The following is a 22765-nucleotide window of genomic DNA, read 5'->3' as shown; positions in this document are numbered from 1 at the left end:
CAGAATGGATCCAACCCAGCGGGCTAAATAAAGAGGTAATTAAAGGATTCAGGACACAAGTGGGCATTAAACAGAATAAGTTTTATGAATTTCAAATAAAATTATTCGTTTTTATGACAAATGATACCGCTCTACCCCGGTTTGGGGTTAAGTAGGACATTACATTAGACTCAATACAGTAGAAATTAATTGAGTGGCATTAATGATACGTCCATTTGAATGGGGCCAAAATTACAATTTGCAAGCACTCAATATGCCTAGGAAATCAATTTATGCGTGAAAGTTTCTTGTGTAATCTATGAATGGTATATTGTTGTCACTTTCGCTTTCTGCTTTTTGTTATCAATCTCCACGTTGGCTAAGTTATTTTTCTCGATTGGGCTCAGTTTTTCTCTCTTCTCTTTTGTTGTGTCTATAATCTACGAGTAATTTCCTTTCCGTGTCTTTCCTTGATGTGTCAGTTAAGATATCTGGCTCCTCTTTTCTAACTGTTTTGTGCACTGGTCTCACAGATTTGGGAACTGACATAACTCTTCTTTTGTCAACTCAGCGTTCCATTGAAGTAGAACTGTGACAACTCACAGTTCAATTTCAATATTTTCATTTCTAGTGGGTCATGGGGTAGCATGAAGGAGCTGTATCTGGGGTAACAGAGTGATAAGTGATAGTAAAATGGTTTAAAGTCGATACCATTAAAAGCGTTTGGAATATACGATAATGGCCATATTAATATTGATAAAAATCCAGAAATAATATTCAATCAAGTGAAATCCTTATCATGGGCAATTCAACTAAAATAGCGACATTCTTAATGAAAATTCCTTCTCCAGGTTGGTTTGTGAGTCACCTCCCGAAAGTGCCAATGTAATATTTTTTTCATTGGGCCAGATACACGGGTGCACAAAGAATGCAGATTGTGAATGCAGCTTGGTGGTGGTGCTAGTTCTATTGCCCATTTCTTTTCACCAAGTTAACTGTCTCCACAGAAATATTTGATTTGGATCAGCTAAAATTAGCAATACAGTCGTTTATTTATAATTTGTTCCCTAGCATATTTTAGATCAGATGAAAATAAATTGTGAATCATTCAACCGGAAGGATTTATCAAACCACCAGGTACAATGCGACATTTTGTCATCGTTGCGGGCTGAAGTCTAACTCTATAGAGAACAAAAGTGGAAGACTAGGATTGACGAAGTGCATTCAGTGGCAAAGGAGTCTCTTCCAGTTGACTACTTGCTCTCTGACTTTTCTCCTTTTACAGCGATCAACTTTCCTAGGAGATGGGTGGTTGAAATTTCACTTTCATCAATACTGTGAGTATCCATTAATCCCACTTATATCATCATATATTTTAGAGAGAATTGAAGCAAATTTATGTTTTTGGAGACAAAAGAAAGAGCGTCGTTTGCAGCAAAAGCTTCGGGAGAAAAATCCCATCCTAATTAGTTGATATAAGAATGGTTAAGATATGTAGGTTATATAATACTTTAAAATGTAATATTCTGACACCTTGAGAACGGAGTAAGAAGCGATGAAAATAACGCTCCGAAATCTTTCTCATATTTTCCTGCATTCGTTTGCGAATTAAAGCATATTTTACACTTGTTCAGAAATGTCTTGAGTTTACCTTGTTGTTCAATAAGAAAAAGCTACATTTCTATGCTCATATTTATTTTAATGAGTATTTCCGTAGTGCCTAATTGAAATGCATATGTTTTTTACGACGATCAATCATCTTAGACAATCTCAGGCAGACCTGTGCGGTCGTACCAAATTAAAGTTTAGTGGCATCTACAATGACTTTCTTATTCAGCATATACTTACGTATTTAAGACGAGATTATATCCTTGCTAAAATTGGGTGAATGGCGTAATCATTACCAGGCGGGTAACGTTTTTATAGGATAGAATATTGAAATGCAATTGAAGAGACAGAAAAAAAATATGTTTTTAAGAAGGCAAGGCGTTCGTATCAAAATTAATGAGAATTATTTTTTCCTCCTAGATTTTCTAATGTCAAAGTCAAAAATTGAGTTTTTATTAATATCCGAGAACTAAGAGTAAGGCTTCCTCTCGTTACTTAATTAGTTGTGATGGAAGTGAATTTAGTAAAAAAAACGGCAGATAATACCTGGGCAACTTAGATACACATGTAACACGGAAAAGCTCTTGGTATTGTGTAAAGGACCTCTCAGTACCTAGGTATGGTTGTAGCGAACTTCATTAGAGGAAAATGTTTCCTTCGTGAGCAAGGTAGCATACCGGTCGGCCTTGATAGAGTTCGGCCACCGTCTTCGAAGAATTCTCAGAAACTACATTTTTCTTACAACGAAGCACTGTTTACTTCCTCATGCATTCATGAATCAAAATTGATTGAGAATGGTTGACAAAAGGTATTATGAAATCACAAATTTATTTCCGATTAATGAAATCACCGATTCTTTATCACTGAAGCTAAAATGAGTTCCATTACATTGAAAGAGCGAAATAAATCAACCGAAGTGAAGTGTGGAGACTGTCACCGACATACTACTTCACGTATCCGCTAACTTCTAGCGCCGAGCCAGCTGAAACTTGGCTATAAGCCACTTTTTGGGATCACCCTCCTTTTATATTAATGACACTCACTCGTGCTCAACTATTTAATGGGAAAGATGATGATTTGTTTTCAAATGAAAAGCTCAGCACGTACAACGCAACTATTGAGAAATTTTATATAGAGATTGTGCTTAGCGACGCCGACGATTGTCATTTAAATGTTAACTTCGGATATTCGAATATATATATATATATATATATATATATATATATATATATATATATATATATATATATATATATATATATATATATATATACATATATATATATAATAGAAAGATAAAAAGTGAAATAAAATAAGACAAGTTTGTTCAGATTTTCTTAGTCTAGGCTGAAAAAATTTTCTGCTTCGCTAATTTTTAGGACATTGCATCGAGTGTCATAAGTGATCCGGGCAAATTCTTAGGCTATAATTTGGCATAGGCATTCAAGAATAGCGTCTCATAACATCTGGGAAGAAGTTATAGAGACGAAATCAAATTAAGTTTACGGACATTCCGTATCATTTATGTATTTGGTGAATATAATTCGTTAGCAAAAATTTTATCATAGACCCATGATAAGGTAATTTGTTTATTGTCAGTTGTCAAACTTGAGAATTATGAAAAAGGAACTAAAAGAGCATCTGTATTTTTATACTAATTTATTTTTACGTCCTAAGTTTGTAACTTCTTGAGTCAATTTCAGGTGACTGATGACTTCTGGTGAGTCATCTTCAGGTCATTTTCATCCTCAAGAGAGCTGCAGTAGTCGAAAACCGGGTCGCGAAAATAAAATATTAGTGGAAATCGCAAATACTCTCTCTTCCTTTACCAACACGAAACCTTTCAATATAGTGGTCTGCGGCTGAGCGATTTGAAAACTATGCCTTGAGGTCTCATTCCAGACCACTCTTGCTCAAACTTCACCCTTAGTTTTAGAAATATTATTTAAAAATCTCTCGTAAATATTTAAAAATATCAAATAGTGAAATATGACATAAATATCGAAACATGTTATCCTAACCAATATTATGGGGTTCTATTTTTGAGTATTGTACTTAACAACGGTTATTAGAATGAGTTTAGCAATTCTGATAGTTAAAATGAATGTACGTAAATGGATATAAACACTCAAAAAATTTCGAAGTGGCAAAATTCTTGCATAGCATCGCCTAAATACATTTAGAGGAAATGAAAAATTAATTGACGAAGAACCAGTCCACGGAATGTCAAAGGATTTGGGAAGCATAATAGAAAAAGAAAGAAGTCCATAGTGTTTTTCCCAAGCCTTCAACAAAGACTGATGTTGATTAAGTCTGGAAAACAACTGAAATATTATATGGTTATGCTAATTTCCAGACATGCTTAAAATGAATCGGAAAATCGCAATCGGAAGAGTGTACTGGTAGCTTCCACGGAGGATATAAAGGCTAAAATTTCGGCGAGTTTCCGTATACAGGTATATAAGGAAAATTTTAGGAAACCATCAAAGCATTCAGAAATTTTAACACTTTTATGTAAATATGACCGATTAGAGTAACGATTATCTTGTTAAAAATAATCTTTTTTTATAATCTTTTGTCATAATATCTTTTCATGATATATCATCAATTTAGTCTAGTTTTCTTGATTTATATCTCTCATACTGTCATATATCTCGATTATCAGCGATAAAAAAAATTGTCGTGATGACATTCATTACTTTTAAATCACTTATTTTATTGAGAAACATCTCAGTGAAAACAATCTCGCTATATCTCTTGAAAATTATGTTGACATTGTCAGCAATTAGCTATAAAATTAAATGGCAATTAACCTATATAAAAGGATTTGAAAAAAGATATAACCGGAATATCCAATCCTGTTCCAACTTCTGAACGAGCACGCAAACCAACTGTATTATCTAAACATCCCTCAGTGTCATCAAATTCTCTTTGGCTTGACACAAAAAAGACTCTCAAACCTGCACTAACAGTGTTCCTTGTTATGTGAAATTAATAAACAACTTTAAAAGATTGATTCATTGTAATGCATCTTTTCCCGTGCAATATACAGGGTGCCTTAAAAAGTCACGATATAAATTTAAAAATATTAGGAGTTAGGAAAGATGGGTAAAAAACATGAAAGATGTATTTATTTCAAGGTAACTGCCACAATGACTAATTGATACTTATTGGTATACACGGAGCGACTGTCAATTTAAATGCAGAGAGATACATTTTTTAACTAAAACACGCTTTCCAGTATTTGCGGTGTTATTTTCTGATCGGAATCAAAAATACAAATTCGAAGTTTGGCTACCGTACTAGTTCTTTTACCAGTGTTTTACATTATACTTAACAAACTATCAGTCAAATAGGTCAAATACATAAAACTGGATGAATCAGCGGCCGGGGGTCGTGTACCTTAGCGACTAATCCAAAGGCAGGGGATACGTCTATCAACATCTGGTATACCAATTAAGTTTTTTTAATCTACTGTTTTCACCAGAAGTACTAAACTCTGGATCACCACAGCATTAAAAGAACATCTGCCAACGCAATAGATCGTGCCTTTTAAGAACTTGAATGTGTAGACAGCGGCTAACACTTAAACAACAAATGAAATTGTCATCCCAGGCAAAGTCAATGACTTAGTATTTTATTTGTCTCATTCAAATTTCCAAGAGGCATATTATTAGGGAAAATAAGCTACGGATTGCGTGTAATGTGCATAAATAACATCAGTTTCATCTTATTCAAAGGTCACATCACGTAGCTACTGACAACACTGAGGATAATTACAATGAATAGAACAGCAAATTCGTATTAGAAGATCGAACTGGATAAAATGAAAAGAATATCCTCACATACGCTTATAAATTATTCTTATTCCAACTATCCCATCTTCGTCAAAATTCAAGCATCTTCAACAAAGTGTAAGTAATGATATCCAACAGGTACTTTTGTTTAGAGTAAAATGCAAAACGCAATGTATTTTTCTAGTGTTCTTTATTTTGGTACCAACGTAACAAAGTAAAGAACAGTGGAAAAATTACATTTTGTTCTTCATTTAATGACATTGAACTTCCACAAAGTTGAGCCAGAAACCATTGAATATAGACCGAATCTCTTTGTATTTTTTCCGGGCTATTTTTTTAACTCGATTATTGGCCAAAATCACTCCAATAAGATAGGGGCATTATTGAAAATGCATCATTGGCATTCTCTATCATTTTTGACGACGAAGACTAGCATAAGGATGTTATTTGTATAAGTAATAATAGAATATAAATAATGGTTAAGATATCATAGATCACAAATGATTCTCGAAAAACTATTTGGGCTGATTGATCGAATTAAAACGACAATTTTACTGATGAGTGTCAAAAAGGTCCAATTTCAATATAAGTCCAAATTTTCTCAAAAAGTGCTCGTGTTTTATGCTACTAACAATAAAAAACTTCATTCAGCATGGTAGAAAGATTCAAGTCTTCAATTGGATATCTTTCATGCTAAAATGAGACGCTTTATAAGAAAATGAGTCGCACACTTCGCTTAACTATTTTCACTTTATGCAAAATATAAAATAGTGACCCAGATGATCCTTATGCCTCTCAGGCACAGTGATGAGACCAGCAGTAATCGGAAATATATATTAAGTGTTCATGGATTCAACCGCAATAAAATAATCTCGTTCCTTTTTCCCCATCTTCCTCCTTCTTCGTAGTATGCTATTCGAAGGATTTCTGCATTCGGAACTGCGTTGGTTGTTCGCGGAACTGTTTCACCGCTTCGGCTAACCGAATACGACCGAGAAAAACCGTCCGTATAGCGTTTACAGCCGGTGCCATGTTCTTTCTACCTGCCGCCCGCAGTATTTCCGTTACATCAGCACACCCTACTGGAGAAGGCAGAAATCTATAGGGAAGAACGAAGCCGCCTTCCCCCTCCTCCTCAAGGCCGCTTCGGAATCCAGTTGCAACCGGCTCCGTTCTCACCGAATCCCTGGGTTTTCCGAAGGGTGACGCCCTTGGTTTTAGCAGACTTCAGGATTCGCCCTCCGTCGATTAGATCCTAGTTTCCCTTATCGACCGTTCTGACCCACGTATTACACGTGTTCAGAAAAAAATATCGACATAGCGTAGGTACTGGTTCGGCGAAAGTGAAGATGACTCCTATTTCTTTATGACGCCCGGACTGGTTTCTTTCTCAGGCTGAGGACGTCTGCTTTTACAGCCAAGAAAACCGTAGCATACCCATGCCGAGACGTCAAGAAAAATGTTTTTCCCCGAGATAGTGAGATGGAAAATTTGCATTCATTTTTCCTAGACGAATAATCACTTAATCCGAAGTCCATGGAGTTGTGTATGCCATACAAAATTGGCTGTAAAATTTCAGCGAACTCACCCTCTTACGCTACATAAAAAGAATAACATCAGAGGAGATTTTTTCTCTTACCTCTCAGTGTTCCCACAACAGCCATCAAAATTGAATTATTTTAAAAATTGTAATCCGCTGAGTTTCAGAGATGCATTGATTATATTACACGTTGATTAAATTGTAGATTTTCGAATTCAATATATCCTTAATTTAAAAACATCAATAAAAAATTTGTGCGCCGAATCTTTTTATTAAAGTTATATGCTGAATGAAAAGTCCTTGACATCATTTAACAATTTCTGCCGCCATTAATCATAAAAATGAATCATGATCAGAGGTACATGCTCCCATCGTTAGGTACGTAAATAATTTGTGCACAAAGTTATGAGTTTAGATTTTTTATTTTAGAAATTAAAAACTTTCCCAAATATTTAATTCGGTTATTCACTTTGCATCAATTGTAGTAATGCATTGTTAATTATAGTTATTCCGGCTAGACCCAAAATAATAGAAATCATTTGAGTTTCCTTTGCAGAATTCTCTCAACATTCCTCTTTACTTATTTATTTCAAAAAGATAACCAACGAAGTAGCAACCAATATCCCCACTCTTGTCATTTTTGACTTAAATATACGCAACAGCTAGATGCAAATGATGGAGTACAAATGATTGTTCATTTCTGGGAGGAAATAAGGATACTTTTTTTACCAAAGCCATGTTTTAGATTTAGCTCGAGAAATATTTTAAAATCTGTTTCTTGTGCAATTTTCCATATTATGGCCCTTGTCTTTGAAAAGCTAATTGCTTACAATTCATTATATTAAAGCTGTTTTGAGATTTATGCAAACATAAGCATACTTTATGACCACTTATTGGATATCCACTACCCTTAATACAAGTCTTAAATGCATAAAACTGTCGCATTACAGCATTACCATTCAATTTATTAAGATACGTATTTCCACTTTTACATGTATCATATTTCCACTTTACATCATCAATGGAGACAGGATGGGCAAAACCGCAAATCCGTTTCTCGAAGTAATAATTCAATAATTCTAATCAAGAACAACATAAGTATGAGCAATAAATTACATGCCTTTATAAAATAAGAAATTATTCGCAATAAGTTATATATCTCAGTCTGTTTAAATCTCATTTTAATTTGACAAACGAAATATTCATGCATACTTTATCATGGGTGAATGCCATACGAAATCAGCTACGAATTAAATGGAACTGGATAGTCGCCTTCGAAGAGAATCCGTTCAATGTGCCAGATCGGATCATATTACCTTTTTACTCGTGTCATCTTTGGTTATGACGACCTTTCGTATGCGTTTTAGTCAGGGTTTTCCCTCTTTTTTTCTCTCACCCTCCTACCCTCCATGACGCCATTTTACTCGCTCAAGGGGGAACTTTCGGGGCGAGACTGAGAAGGTGACACTCGAAGTCAGCTCTTAATTCAGTCACAGGGGATTCGACGGAGCGGAAATTCCTTGCAGTCACTCATTAATGAAGTCCGATTCTTCGCTCTTCGAGGAGTGATGAATAAACATGACCACGAGGAAAGGAATCTGGTATTACCAGACACTTGAAAAAACATCACTGCGGTGCGGGGTAATGATGCTCCAACATGATTGAGTGCATGCAATATTTATGAAGACTAGATGTCATTTCACTTTCATTGATGAAGAATCATCCGGTGAGATTGGGTAACATTTTTTTATAATGCGTTTGTTCATTACCGAAATACTATCGATGTTGCGTGATAAGACGGCCCAGGTTTGATTCAATATACGATATTGTAGATTTTGTCTTAATAGTTTCACTTAAAAAAATTAATTATAAGTACTAATAAGAAATATTCGCTATCCTTTACACTAATTTAATTTCACTAGTGGAAAATTCCACTAACTATCAGTTTCATTGTATATATATGTTTCATACTTAGAAATCTCAATAATTGCCCTTAAAATATGGAGATAATATAAGAAACAGAAACATACTGAGAATCAGGAGAGAGGGATTATTTAAAGCAATCTACTGGTGAAAGTAGGTTTCTGGTAGACCTAGGAATTAAAATTAAGATAATTTTACTATCGTACAACTTTCGGCCCTACCTAACATGACAAAAGCAACTAAAACCATGCAAAACAATACGCATACCACTCTTTAATACCACACACATTCTACGTCCCTTCATTTTCTACAAAAACTTATCTTTTCCTTCGTCTCTTTTGCTTACACAGCATTCTGCCCTCGATCACAGTCTTAAACATACCGTTACCTCACAATACACTCAGCATTCAATTTTCCTACCCACTTCAAATTTCTCCTATTCACTTACTTTCCGGGCTTAAAGTAAGTCTTTGTCTGTTCCTTATTCTGTCCTTTTTTACGTTGAAGAATGAGTCTAGTCCACTACAATATATTGCAATAGGTTCATTAATCGTGCCCGTTCCCTTCCTTAAACTGAACTGGTCTTCCGTATAAGTCATAATTTTCATTCATCACCCTGTTTTCATCATTCTAAGTATTATCTTGACTTTGTGTGAAATGAAACGCCTTATTTATTCTTTAGTTCTCACTCAACCTCTCTGTGAGCAATTTAATTAATAATAATTTAGTAAAACCATTGAGGAAACGTCTTTCCTCATCAACGCAACTAATGGACTCATTAAAAATCTTTTCTCACTTGACTCCATTCAGCTTCGATTAATACAATTCCTGTAACATCTCTGTGGACAAATTTTCCTTTCTTACTTCATGAGTATGCTTTCATCATCACCATGTATATAAATATATACACACATAAAAATCACTTGTATCTTATCAAAAATTTATATCTAATGATGCCATGTCACGGTGAAATGCGTTGCATTAAACCAAATGAATTCTGTGAAAAATTACGTTCTCTCTTTCATTTTATAGGCGTAAGATAGTATATAATTAATCCATTTCCACTGCAAACCCATTCTTCTCTTACGACGGTGATTATATCGTCGTAAACCATTATTCTATGCTCACGTCTATATATCCCTTAGCTAACAATAGGCTCACAATCCCCAAACGCTATGATTTTTTTTCCACTAGTACCAGCCAAGCAATCATTTCCTCTGGCTGATCGTATATACACTCTCCTTCTTCCTCTTAATGAATTCTTGTCAGTTATTTAACCTAGAAGCATAATCCAGGTTCGTTTGTTCTGCTTTAATCTCTATTTTTAACAATAATAATTTCGCTGTGCTAACCACTCTTCACCATACTACTTTTTTAACACTGATACTATCACATGGTTTTGGCTCTCTTTTCCTCCTTTCGCTCTTATTTCCTCTCTCCTCATCTATTCTGGAACTATCGTTCCAGTTATCCCCGCTGTCTATTCATCTCGCTTGGAATAGCCCTCAGGTAGTTATATTGTTTTCCTACTATTTTGTCCTTGGCATTATCCAAATGTATCCGATTCCATATTCTATCAGTTAAGTCCTCTCTGCCTTCTCTTCTGCTGCCGTAAATTCGGCGGCTCAAGGATGTGATGACGACCACGCAGGCCTTTCCACTCCGAATGCCGGGCACGAGACCGTAATCTGACCATCTTAGTATGCTAAGTCATGTAGTTCTCAGAGCTCATATTAATATTTTCGTCCATCCGTATTTCATGGGATAAATAAATGCGGTGTTTACCCGTCGCAGATAATGTAGATGTTGATAATAAAAGTACTACTCGCGTAATATTGTTACATGTGTAATAATATTATATTAAAAATGTTATATATTAATTAAATAATATATAATATTCTATTAACTGTTATTATTGTTTATTTAAGAACATGATGGAAGAGAAAATGTGTACCACGAGCCCGCAGTCGGAATCAAGAGAGATGTGTTAATGTAGGATAATGGTACAAAGAATGAGTGTTGGGCAAAGAGGAATTGAGTATCTACAGTATTCAACAGAAAAGTTGGTTTGAGAGGTGGGGATTGAGCTCGGATTGGAAGATAAAGGAAAATACTTCCCCTGGTTTCTCTGGAAACTTAGTAGTAAAGCCGTGTTTTAGAAATGCTAAACTTCGAACGATTTTAGAGTTAAAGACTAATAATAATATGACAGGTTGTAAATACATTCCCACGGATCTTCGAAACGAGAAGAATTAAAAACCATTAATAAATGTGTCAAGGGGAAACGTTTTCTCGAATTAACAACTTAAAGATGGCATTTTGTAATTATTAGACTTCAGGGGGATTCAGCTAATATCCAGATAAATTATTATAATATGACAACAAGGGAAGCTGTAAGTTTCCCCTTCAGGAATAAAAGGATTATATTTACAACGCATAAGGTAGGGTCCAAATTTCAAAATAATCTGGTCACACCTAAATTTAATCAAAATCGTATGAAATGACTTTGCCAGAAAATGACGTTGTAATGACCTCATTTTTTTCACAAAATGCGATCAAAATAGAAGGGACACTGAATCAAAGTATTTAAAATAGTAATGACGCAGACCATAGGTTCATTATAGTCACTATAATTAGGAAATTGCAAATATTTTGAAATAGATTATCACTAAATGATAGCTATGAAAACCAAACCTGAGGGTCGGCTTTACCAGGGTGGCTACAGCTCACCTAGCTATGACAACCAAACTACAGTTTTCAACCTGAAGGTCAGTTTGATCAGTGTGAGTACAGCTCACCTAGTACTAAGCCCAAAATCGCGTGAAATTCACACATCAAGGTAGTGGACCAGTTCCACTCCCTGTGCATCCTATGGTTCCCGAGGAAGATCTGGTATCCGAAAAATCACCCAGCTTGGGTGAAGTTGAAGCGTCCCCGGGAATCGTAACCGGGCTCTCCGGTCTAATTCTACGCTGTCTACTGGACTAGTACACCCCCCCCTCAATGGTACACGTACCTACGTAAACACTGCAACATTATATTAACATAATAATACAAGTATTCTTCTAAGGTTCTTTCATAAGGCTTAAAATAATAATAATGTACGCGGTTGTTGTAAAATGACTTCCCTGTATACTTTTGCACAATTTATTCAACGTGCTGTGCTGTTCATTTTAAGAAGTGATTTACATCACATTTTGTACTACTCATAGAAATTCGTCATCAACTCGCACCACTCCCTCATCCCTATAAAGATTCGTAGTATTTTCCTCCTTCCCACTTATATAACATTCACCCTTTTGCAACAGAAGTTGATTCGCTACTTCCCAACATCCCCTCCATTCACTTTTTATCCTAACATTTCAATCAAAATCTTCCTCTCCCCTCTTAACTTACGTAATACTACTTCCCCGGTCATCCTCTGAGTTCAGTTTACACATTTTATAGATTCCTTTCCAAAACCACAACTCAAAAGTCTTTAATATACATGCATGATCAATCCCTTTCGCTGTGTGGTACAGAAACCTGGGATTCAACCCAGGTTTCTGTACATACCACAAAGGGAAACATTCCATGACAAAATCTGAGAAAATATTCTTCATAAGTGTTTATTCAGAGTCGCGTTCATTAGTCGCAGTCATCCTTTCTTTAAATACTCTTTTTCCTTGCATATCCTACTTCTATTGTATATTATGTGGTACTTTTTTCCTCCAAGTTGCGAGAAAAAATGCATCAACTGCCCCAATGATTCTAATACAGGAGTAATAATGCTACTCAATTCTTATAGAATTCTAAATTATTATCTAATATACGAGTAGGTTTCTTACTCCTTGAAAATCCCCAGACTGAGAGTCACACAAAAGTCAGAAGAAATTATTCATTTGCCTTCTTTTTTCCCGGAAAGGCTAGATGAATTTGTGAAGTACGAGTAAGTAACGTGAAATAATAATTTGTAATGTGGAAGATAATAAAATCAGTGGAGAAGTAATCAAAGCACTTGGTGAAAAAGCCCAAGACGTTCTATATGGAATAATCCAAGATTGCTACGAATCCGGAAAGCTGCCAGAAGATTTCAAGAGGAGCTCAATGGTGACCATACCGAAGAGAGCAAGGGCTGAGAAATGTGAGGAGCACCGAACACTGAGTCTAATGTCACATGCCTCCAAAGTCCTGACTCGGATAGTAGGCAGAAGAATCGAAGGAAAAATCGAAGAAAGCCTGTCAGAAAACCAGTTTGGATTAAGGAAGAATAGGGGTACAAGAGACGCAATACTATGCCTGAGACTACTAATAGAGAAAATGATCCACGTGAGAAAACCACTGTACATAGCCTTCGTAGACTTGGAGAAGGCATTCGATAACGTAGAGTGGAATAAGATGTTCAGTACTATGGAAAAGCTGGGAATGGACTACAATGACAGAAGAATCATATATCGGCTCTACAAGGATCAGGTGGTCACAATACGCATGCAAGAAGGAAGAAATATAGAAGCAAAAATTAACAAAGGGGTTCGACAAGGATGTAACCTGTTGCCAGCACTCTTCAACATGTACATGGAAGAAGCGATAAAAGAAATAGAAGAACAAGGAATAAAAGGTATCAAAGTGAATGGAGAGGAAATCAACATGTTACGATTTGCTGATGACATCGCTATCGTAGCAGGATGTGAGGCAGACCTGCAGAACTCACTGAACAAAATTGAAAAAGTGTTCCTGGAATACAACATGAAAATCAATAAGAAGAAAACTAAGGTGCTAGTGTGCGGAAGAGAGAAAACAGTGGCCGACGTCCGCCTGAAAGGAGAGAGATTGGAGCAAGTGGAATCATTCACCTACCTGGGAAGTACCATTACTTGGGATGGGAGAAGCACGTCAGACATCAAGCGTCGAATAGCACAAGCTAAGACGGCATTCATGGCTAAAAGGCCTCTACTCTGCTCGAAGAGCATAAGACTGGAGACAAGGAAACAGTACGTGAAAACATTCGTATGGGCAATGGCCCTCTACGGATCAGAAGCATGGACCATTGGAAAAACGGATCAGAAAAGAGTAGAAGCCTTCGAGACCTGGTGCTGGAGGAGGATGTTGAAAATCAAATGGACGGAAAAGGTGAGAAACAAAGAGGTATACAGAAGAATCGGAGAAGAGAGGACTCTGTGGAACACCATATGCTAAAGAAGAACAAGGTGGGTCAAATCTTTTCAGAAAAACTAACCAGTTGAATTCACGGCGTAAAAGACTGTTAGAGCAATTCTCGATATAAGGGGAGATAATTTATACGCTTGATGAAGCATATATTAATGATGAAAATATTTATTTTTATTAGTCTACCTGCTTAGGGTAGATTTTTGATGAACACACGCTACACACTATTGTACTCCTAAAAATAACAAATATGGCACAAACTATTCTTCGGCTCCATACTACGTTTGGGGATTACACATTTTTAGCCTTCATACTATCTAACCCCCTCGATTTTGCCCCAAATGTAACACGAAACATGTGTGCCCAAATTACTTCTACTCTTTTATACCTAACCCTGTACAATGGCCATTGAGGAATGCAGTTTCTCAGTTGTAAGCATCACGGACCGCTCAGCTTGTTCATTGGACTCACCCAAAAAGTGTTCAAGTTAGGGGCGAGGGACCGCATCACTGTGACCGCCTAGTGTAATCTGCCTCTACTGAAAGGCCCACACATAATAGAAATATGGCCCAATGTCAAAGCAACGCCTTCATGCTGATCCTCTTCCCACAGTGGAAGGGTAATTCAAAGAAAATTGCGTGGATCGCGGCGACTGTGGCTACTCTCATCCACCCACTATTGTGGTCGCAATAGCAGGAGATTCGCCAAAAAAATCATTCCCAGTCAAGGCGAATGACTTTTTTTCACAGTTTTGATATCTCCTGGATGTGGAACAGAAACAATATTGCCAAAACGTATGGACGGAAAGAAAAAAACATGCATGTTAAACATTTTTTTCAATTAATTCAAAAACTCATGTTAAACAGCTGTTTTTTCTTTCCGTAATGGATAAGTTCCACAAAGTCAAGCTTGAAACTACGAACTTCATTCCAAAAAGCACGGAGTTCCTCCATTAATTAGATGATTTCTTAGATCCCTTAGTATCAATTATGATAGCGCTTTATTTCCTAGAAAATAAAAATTGATAAATCCAATGAAAATTTTGTCAGATTCATGGACCATATACTTTCAGAAAAAGAAAAACGTCCTTGACAATAAGTCAAGGTTAGAGATTCGGCTATTATTATTAATATAGAGCAGCTTTCTGAAAAGGAAAGAAAAATAAACACCGATTTTCACCGAGGATTCGAGAGCTCAGAATGATCTACAAAACAAAGTTTAGTGATTGAAATCATCCAAAGCACGAAAAATCAAGAACTCAGGAAAGAAATCGGGCGCACACTAACAGAGATATTATAGGAAAACTTAAAATCATTAATTATTTCAGCGAGTAGAAAATAACAAATAAAAGATGTGTTTAGTACAGAAATAGGCCAACGAGTTTACACAAAGAAAAGGATTATGAATTCGATGAGAATAACTTAGGTCCTAACATAATTGGCTGCGGTATAGAAAAGGGCATAAGAAAATTGAATGAAAAAAGACGGAGGGGGTAGATAGCTTTCCTGCAGAACTACTTATGTGTTCAGATAAACGCGGAAAGAAACGTTTTGGGCTCAATAGTAGCATTTTTGAGGAAGAAAGATGGCCTGCAGATTTTGTTGGAACAGATTTAATTATCTCAAAAACAGGAAAGTATTGGTTACATGTAGGTGATGACTTTGGGGAAATACTTTTGATTCCAAAATATCCTAGTACTTAGAATAATGAAAAATATGGTTGCATAGAGAAACGCCAATTTGGGATTGGAAAGGAAAGGGATATGTGTAATTCCATAACCCAAATTCCATAATCCATAGCTCTGATCAGATCACTGAAAAATAGTATGGCAGGATACATTTTTTGTTTCGTAGATCACCAGAAGAAGTTCAACATAATTTATTGGGCAAATTTAGTATATTAAAAGTAGGAAAATACTGGAGGAACAGGAGATTAGACAATACCAACACATGATCCATCTTCATAACTTGAGTACCGGTTGACCAGTTATAGACAAGGAGTAAAATAGAATTCCTCATTATCAGCCAAAATTTGTAAAATTTCTGTGGGTGATATAGTGATAGAGACATCGTAAGAACTTAAAGTAGGAATGACAGTGGGTGGGGATTTCATTGAATTAGATTTTCGGGGGATAAACCTTAAGTTACCCTCCAGCCAAGAGACTGATACCGCAGATAGGCGTATCTTTGGATCAATGAAAAGGTGTGGCATTAGAATTGATATGAATAACATTGAGGTACTGAGGTCGCGAAGAAAATAGGAAGACTAAGTTATATATTAACATGAGAGAAATGGAGCATAAAAAAGAGCAATTAGAATAGTTCACCGGTCAAGTAACTATTTGAACCAAGATGATCGAGGTAATACGGCCATTAAAAGAAAAAAATATATTAAGTAATAAAGTTTTTGCATTGAGGTAATCAATGAGGTAATCATTGAGGTGCCTTGAGTAAGGATGTTAAGAAAAGATCAATGAAGACTTTGATATGTAGCATAGTTTTGTGGTGCTAAAAACCCTGATTGCTGAGGCATGGAGATAGACTTGGGTTTCAAATTTTTTAGATATGGATGGAGAGAGGAATGAAAAAATTGAAATGGAAAGGCATAAAAACAGACAAATAAGTCCTATGAATGGTGCAGTTGGAAATAAGGTTGCTGGGGGAAATAAAAAGACGACAGGAAAAGTGGATGCAGGGCATTTTAATTGGCGATGGAATGTTGAAGACTGTAATAGAGGTGAGAATGTTGAGCAAGCGACTTAAGTGGAGGAAAAGTTTAGGTGTGTTGTACGAGAAGAAGGGAGATGGTATGCGGAGATAAGAATAATTTATAGCAGTCAAGGGATTATGTAGTTAGTTACATGTTCGGTCAGGAATTTAAATTCAACAGGGGTAAATCTCTGTGCCCATTCAAAATCTAACTCAATCGGTACACTAAAATTAATAATACTATGACAACAGTTGATTCCCGAGGAGGAATGTTAGACCACAGCCTTACTTCATTCCCTCTTCATCGTTCCCCCTTCCACATATAGCAGCATTATTTTCCCTTTGCATGAATACAATACGGCTCATAGGAACTCTAACCAGTGGTTTAAAATCGTTAGGTTTTCAAGTGATTTAACATGCATCATAGGATGTTTTTCCGAAGAACTGATTACACTCACATATTTTACTACCCCCACTCGGTGACATTATCATGGCACAATACATGCTATAAGCGGCAATTACTGAGAAGCAATTGTCAATTTCCGAACTCGGCCATCACGTTGAATTTTTCTGAAGGCGAAGAGCGACGCATAAGTGGTGGCGGAGGTGACTCCCGTGGACAAGCGAGCCGTCGAACACTTACGTTTATTTCTTGCGTCACTTCGGGACCTATGGGATGGAAACGCTCATCAGGTGCGGGTGAGCTAATGTTAGTACCGGGATGAATTGTTTCCGAGTGATAACAACTCCCCTACGTTTACGACACCCCAAGAGGTGGGAGTGTTTCCCTGCAGCTATTTTATCTCACCCCTTCCGTGGCAATACGGGGTACACCGGCAATAAGCGGTGATGAGTTGCGAGTGGGCGTGAATCATCTGAACCGGGGTAACAGGGTGCATAGTGAAGGTGAATATTCGGGCACACTGAGGGCTATCGAAATCAGCGTTACCAAATCAGCTGCTTGTTTTCTTACACGTCACTTAATTTTATCGTCTCACATTCACCCACGTTTCCTCTGTTTCCTTTTGAGGTGGAAACATAGAGTCTGGGGTGGCGCTGTAGTTGAATTGACTGAAGACCGCAGAGTTTAATTACTCCTTCCAGTAGGGCAGATAGCGATGCTTCCATAGTTTCATGATATTCAAGAGTGCAGTTCATGATGAAAAATTATCTCAGTCACTGTATCACTTAAAATTTATTGTCGTCACGGGAGAAACTGTTTTGACGCACTCTCAGCAGGGGAGTTGACGATGTCGGAGTTCGTGTCAGTCAGCTATTAGGGAGAATGAAGTAGTGTTTCATTCACAGACATTCAAAGGGCTTTAAATAAACTTTCTCAGTTACGTACAATTCTTCTGTTTCCACGCGTCTCATGAGCCCAAAGGCTCTGGCAGAAATGGGAGATCACCGCAAGTCATGACCGACGATCGAGTCTGTTTACCAGGGCGTGTGTCCATCAGAAGAGAATACAATGGAAAAGCAGTTTCTTTCCAGTTTTTAATCATATTTTTGTTAATCAATTATGGGATTTGATAAGTACTAATAAGGTTCATTAATAGTTTTAATATCTCCAATTTTTTATTGTGAAACTGTTAATATCCCCCCTTATTCCATATGCAATGAAGATAAAGTACCCCGCTCTTTTCCGTCAACTCCTCACATCCACTTGTCGCGAATTTTACGAATTATCTATAGGGACCCTCTAAGTTATCCATTCTGCTCTCTACCAATCTCTCTCCTCCTTCATAGTTTGTCACACAGACGTCCGAGATAACTCGTTCCCCTTCATTAATAATTGGTCCGATTCCCCTCCGATGGTACCATGCATAACTATCTTTGGTTAACAAAAAATAAGTGCAATTGCGGTCTAAATCCAGGCTGTCTTGATTCCAGTCAGGTTTCAGATCTAAGCCTACCCTAAATCTGATGACTGTCGTTTGCTAAACACACACAAGCTTAGAAGAAGGTCCCGACCCTAAACGGGCATTCGCTTTTACTCAGCGAACCCGAATCGCTTTCGGAGAATGAGGGTCAGCGGTCAAGGGGAATCCATGTGGCGATCTTGCTATGTAAGACATCTCGGTTCGATTTATTTTCTCTTGGACAGATTACTCACTCTGAGCAGGGTCTACTCGTAAAAAAGTCTCGTTACAAAGCCAGAGATATGACCACTAAGCACAAAGACACGACGGCGGCAGTGTCCAATGCAAATAAAAGCGGCCAATGCGTCCTTGGGATCTCGTTCCGCGCCATTGAAGCCATTTTTCAATTAGCTCTCGAGGCACAATGAGTGGAGCGGAGGCTACCTAACGAATAGGGAAGCGACCGATTCCTCGAATGAATCCGTTGGACGGACCCGCGGCTATGGAACATGGTTCCATCTGAAGATTCTTTTAGTAAATATTATGTGACCCTGCGTAGACTCCAAAATGTTTAACAAATGCATTTGAATAAAATATGAATACAAACCTTGTTTTAATGAAAACAATAGAAGTAATGCTGTTTCTCTTTTTTGAAAATTTTAATTGCAAGTTTCAATTCTTATAAGTTTCAGTGGACTATTTGAGTGCAAAAGATTTTTGCGGAGAAAATTTGGTCCTAGGGTAGCTTAATAAAGTCAATCAATAATTGCCCGAGAAATTATATCCAAAAAAAGCCCTACATCTGCGTGTTTTTGATTACTATATTTAGTTTCATGTTGAAGCACGATTGAGTGTCTCAAAATAATAAAATAAAATCAAGCACGTGCATTACATATTTAGTTAAATTCTGAGGGAAATATTTTTGGTGATTTATGTGTCTACTCAACAATGGTTATGAGATTTCTGAAAAATTTCAGCTAACAGTATATTTATCTCACGATGCATTACGCCATTGTGCCAAATAATTGAAAAATAAATTAAAAATTGCCATCGATGACAACTACGCTAATTTATTCCTGATTTACTCGACTACTAAGATATAGTATGGATGAAAGGAATTAAAGAGTTGTATGGTTCCTAATATGAATTGGCAGTCAAACTTCAGTTAGTTTAATACAGTAATTACATATTACTCTGAACCCTAAACATATTACTCAATTCAAGGGAATATAAAATCAACGTGCAATGCTAGTTCCGAATAAGGATCATTGGTAATACAAATTTATTCTTTCAATTAATGCTCAGTGCAAATCATACATAACCTATCTCATACAGTCATATAGTTCAAGCCTACTTAGTTTTATACGCTAAGGAGCCAAAATTATATCCAATTTTCACCTATATTTTGATTGATTTACGGCCATGATAATGATATTAATTACTGTATTAAATGGTGGCTGAATAAAGGCTATAAGATGCCTTTTAGATTATCGTGGAAAAGTTAACTGAAAAATATTTTGTTTCTGTAATCTCATTCATTTAATTATATCACAATATTTACATAGCACTTTCACAGATATTATAATTAAAGAATTAAAATTAAACTTCAAATTTTCATAACTTATATCTACTTATTTAAAATAAAACAGTTTCTGCCGTCACTCGGTGGAAATTCTTCATATTGAACTTAAAATTAAATTTAAAGCACTTCGCTTTTCCACATAAAAGACATTTATTTACGACCTAGATTTCGTTATGGTATAACATCATCAGGTCTGATGATGTTATACCATAACGAAACCTAGGTCGTAAATACAAGTTTTTTATGTGGAAAAGCGGTGTTTTAAATTTAATTTTAAGTTTTAAGTTCGACGTATTTTCACACTCCATCCCTTTATTGAAATTGAGAAAACATTTTTGCACAGAAGAAACCTGGCAGTTTTGCTATTAGCATTCAAATAAAAAAAGCATACCTAAAGAAGACAATAAAATTCTTAATAATTATAATTCAAAGGAACTTAAGTAGGCTTACTCCGAATATTCATTTGGTTCGAATAAATAGTATTTAAGTAATTTTATTTGTTCATCTAGCATTCATGATGTCATGCATTGAGTAATGAAATTTTATGCAATATTTTTCAACAACGCTGGTTGCATGCTATCATTAGTACCCATCATACAAACACAATTTATTTTGCGATAAATACAAAGGATAATATCTGAATATGACTTAGCAGGGTATTACATAAAATGCAGGTATTGATAAAGAAATATTGGAAAACTGCATTACTTAACCCATATTTCAGAGTGAACGAAACATTCAAGATCATTCCGATCGCAGTCACGGTCACATAAGGAAAATATTTATTTATCCTCCGCAAAGTGAACATTTGCCATTTAGTTTTATTTACAAATGAAGCAATGATAAGCAAATCCCAAATAATCCTAATTTCCAAATAACCTTAGAAACTGAATCGATCCGTATTTTTCATTTTTTCCATGTATTAATATTTACCTTACAAATGAAAAAGATGATTTTCTATCATGCTATATTTTTCAAATTTGTTTAAATTGCTTTAAACATTGAATTGGTAAGGATATTTTATTTTTCAATTATATTTATTATTTATCCTACTTTGGAAATATAATTATGATTTATTTTAATGTGATATATTCTATCATTTAATTCTCCCCTTAAGCATTTTCTTATTTTACAAACGAATTCAGAATATTTATGGTGCTAATTTTGGGGATGACCTGGATAGAATGTATTTTATCATTGTTTCAAAAACCCCCGGTAGTTTCTTAGGATCCAGATGAAGTAATGGAAAAATCACCCAATGTAACTCAACTCATAAAACACTTTAATATTTTTTTATTCCTAAAAAAGGTCACATTTCTTTGTAACTTCACTATTAGAGATATGCTGCTAGGAAAATTACGGTTAATTTGGATGTAAAAGAGGAAATTGATTTATTCTTTCTGCTAATAGAGAGCAGTTTTATAATAATTAAAGGAAGATTCCTTGCATGCACATTACTAGCTTAAATCATGCGCGGTATTATTTATGTATATTTTAACGTAAACATTGTAATATGTATAGAAAATAGGCTATAATAATTATAATGAACATGAGATGTATATTCTGGTCCTATATTTCCAAATTAAGGTTAGTGTGGCAGTAAAGCTTAAATATTTCCCTTAAAATTTTAATGTTGGCATTCTCCAAGAAAAAAATCATTTTTCTTACCGAAATTCGAACACCGAACCTTCCAATTGCAGTTCGCTTGCTCACTTACTACAACAATTATCTTCTTTCAAATCTGTGCTATTGGATGTTAACACTTCCGACCAGCAACTGAGAAATCATGTTTTGATTTAAAGATTATTTTTGAATTCAAATTACTATTTTCAAGACGAATTCCAAAAAAAATTATGCTTAGCCAACGAAACCCGTGCGGTTGATTGCGTGCATTTCCCTCTGCAATGATCACGCACCCATGTGTTGAATCAAACAAAACACAATTCGACCCGAGCTTCCTTCGCTAATCATAAATACTCTTTTACGTACGATCGCCGCGGGGCCGGCCGCTAAGGCCTGGATGCAAGCAGAAGAAGATGAAGCCATCGCTCGGTCGGGATGTGGCAACCAACAAAACTCCTTCGAAAGACAAAAAAGGAAACTCCTCCGCTCGTTTACGCAAGTGTAAAAGGAGAAATATCCACTAGCGAGGATCCTCCTCTCCCCGTCACTTTTCTGCCCCTTTCGGAACGCTATGCCCCGGGCACATCACGGAGGAATTGGATGGAGGGATAGATGAAAGAGAGAGAGAGGACTTCAACGACAGGGATGCAAGGGGGACGGCTTTAGGAAGGGGGGAGGGAAGAGGGAGGGAAGGAGGCACCCGTTTCGCAAATCGCCTCTCCGCTTGGGCAGTGGTCTCTGCCGCCACGTCGATCTCTGTTCCCGCACCCACGCAGGTGATGGCGTCCCTCGGGGAGGACCGGGGGAGGGTGTGTCGGTGCTTGTTGGTGAGAAAGAGAGTGGATGAGGGGGGCGGCTTGCGTTGTAGGTGGCGGTGCGGGGCAGTCGTGCGTGGCGCGGGGAAAACTAATGTTGTCGCCGCCGGCTCCCGGAGCAACGCGGTCGGTCGCCAGCACCAAGGCCAAGGGCTCCGGTGACCGTGTGGGAGGGTCAAGAAA

General features: G+C 36.6%; 1 protein-coding gene across 2 annotated transcripts in view; it reads right to left on the bottom strand.

Annotated features, from left to right (window-relative positions):
• The window catches only part of LOC139700100 (sodium-coupled monocarboxylate transporter 1-like), a 105418-nt gene extending 82968 nt beyond the window's left edge, over nt 1–22450 (bottom strand). For both annotated transcript variants that reach the window (XM_071598617.1, XM_071598616.1), the window contains exon 1: nt 22134–22450. In XM_071598617.1, coding sequence (XP_071454718.1) covers nt 22134–22190 — 57 coding nt within the window. In that variant the 5' untranslated portion in view covers nt 22191–22450. The remainder of the gene's footprint in view (nt 1–22133) is intronic.
• Nucleotides 22451–22765: the final 315 nt, after the last annotated feature.

This window comes from Hetaerina americana, unplaced genomic scaffold (genome assembly GCF_022747635.1).
Source record: "Hetaerina americana unplaced genomic scaffold, ioHetAmer1.1.p SCAF_10, whole genome shotgun sequence".
NCBI classification, from domain to species: domain Eukaryota; kingdom Metazoa; phylum Arthropoda; class Insecta; order Odonata; family Calopterygidae; genus Hetaerina; species Hetaerina americana.
This window is presented reverse-complemented; position numbering and strand designations above follow the sequence as displayed.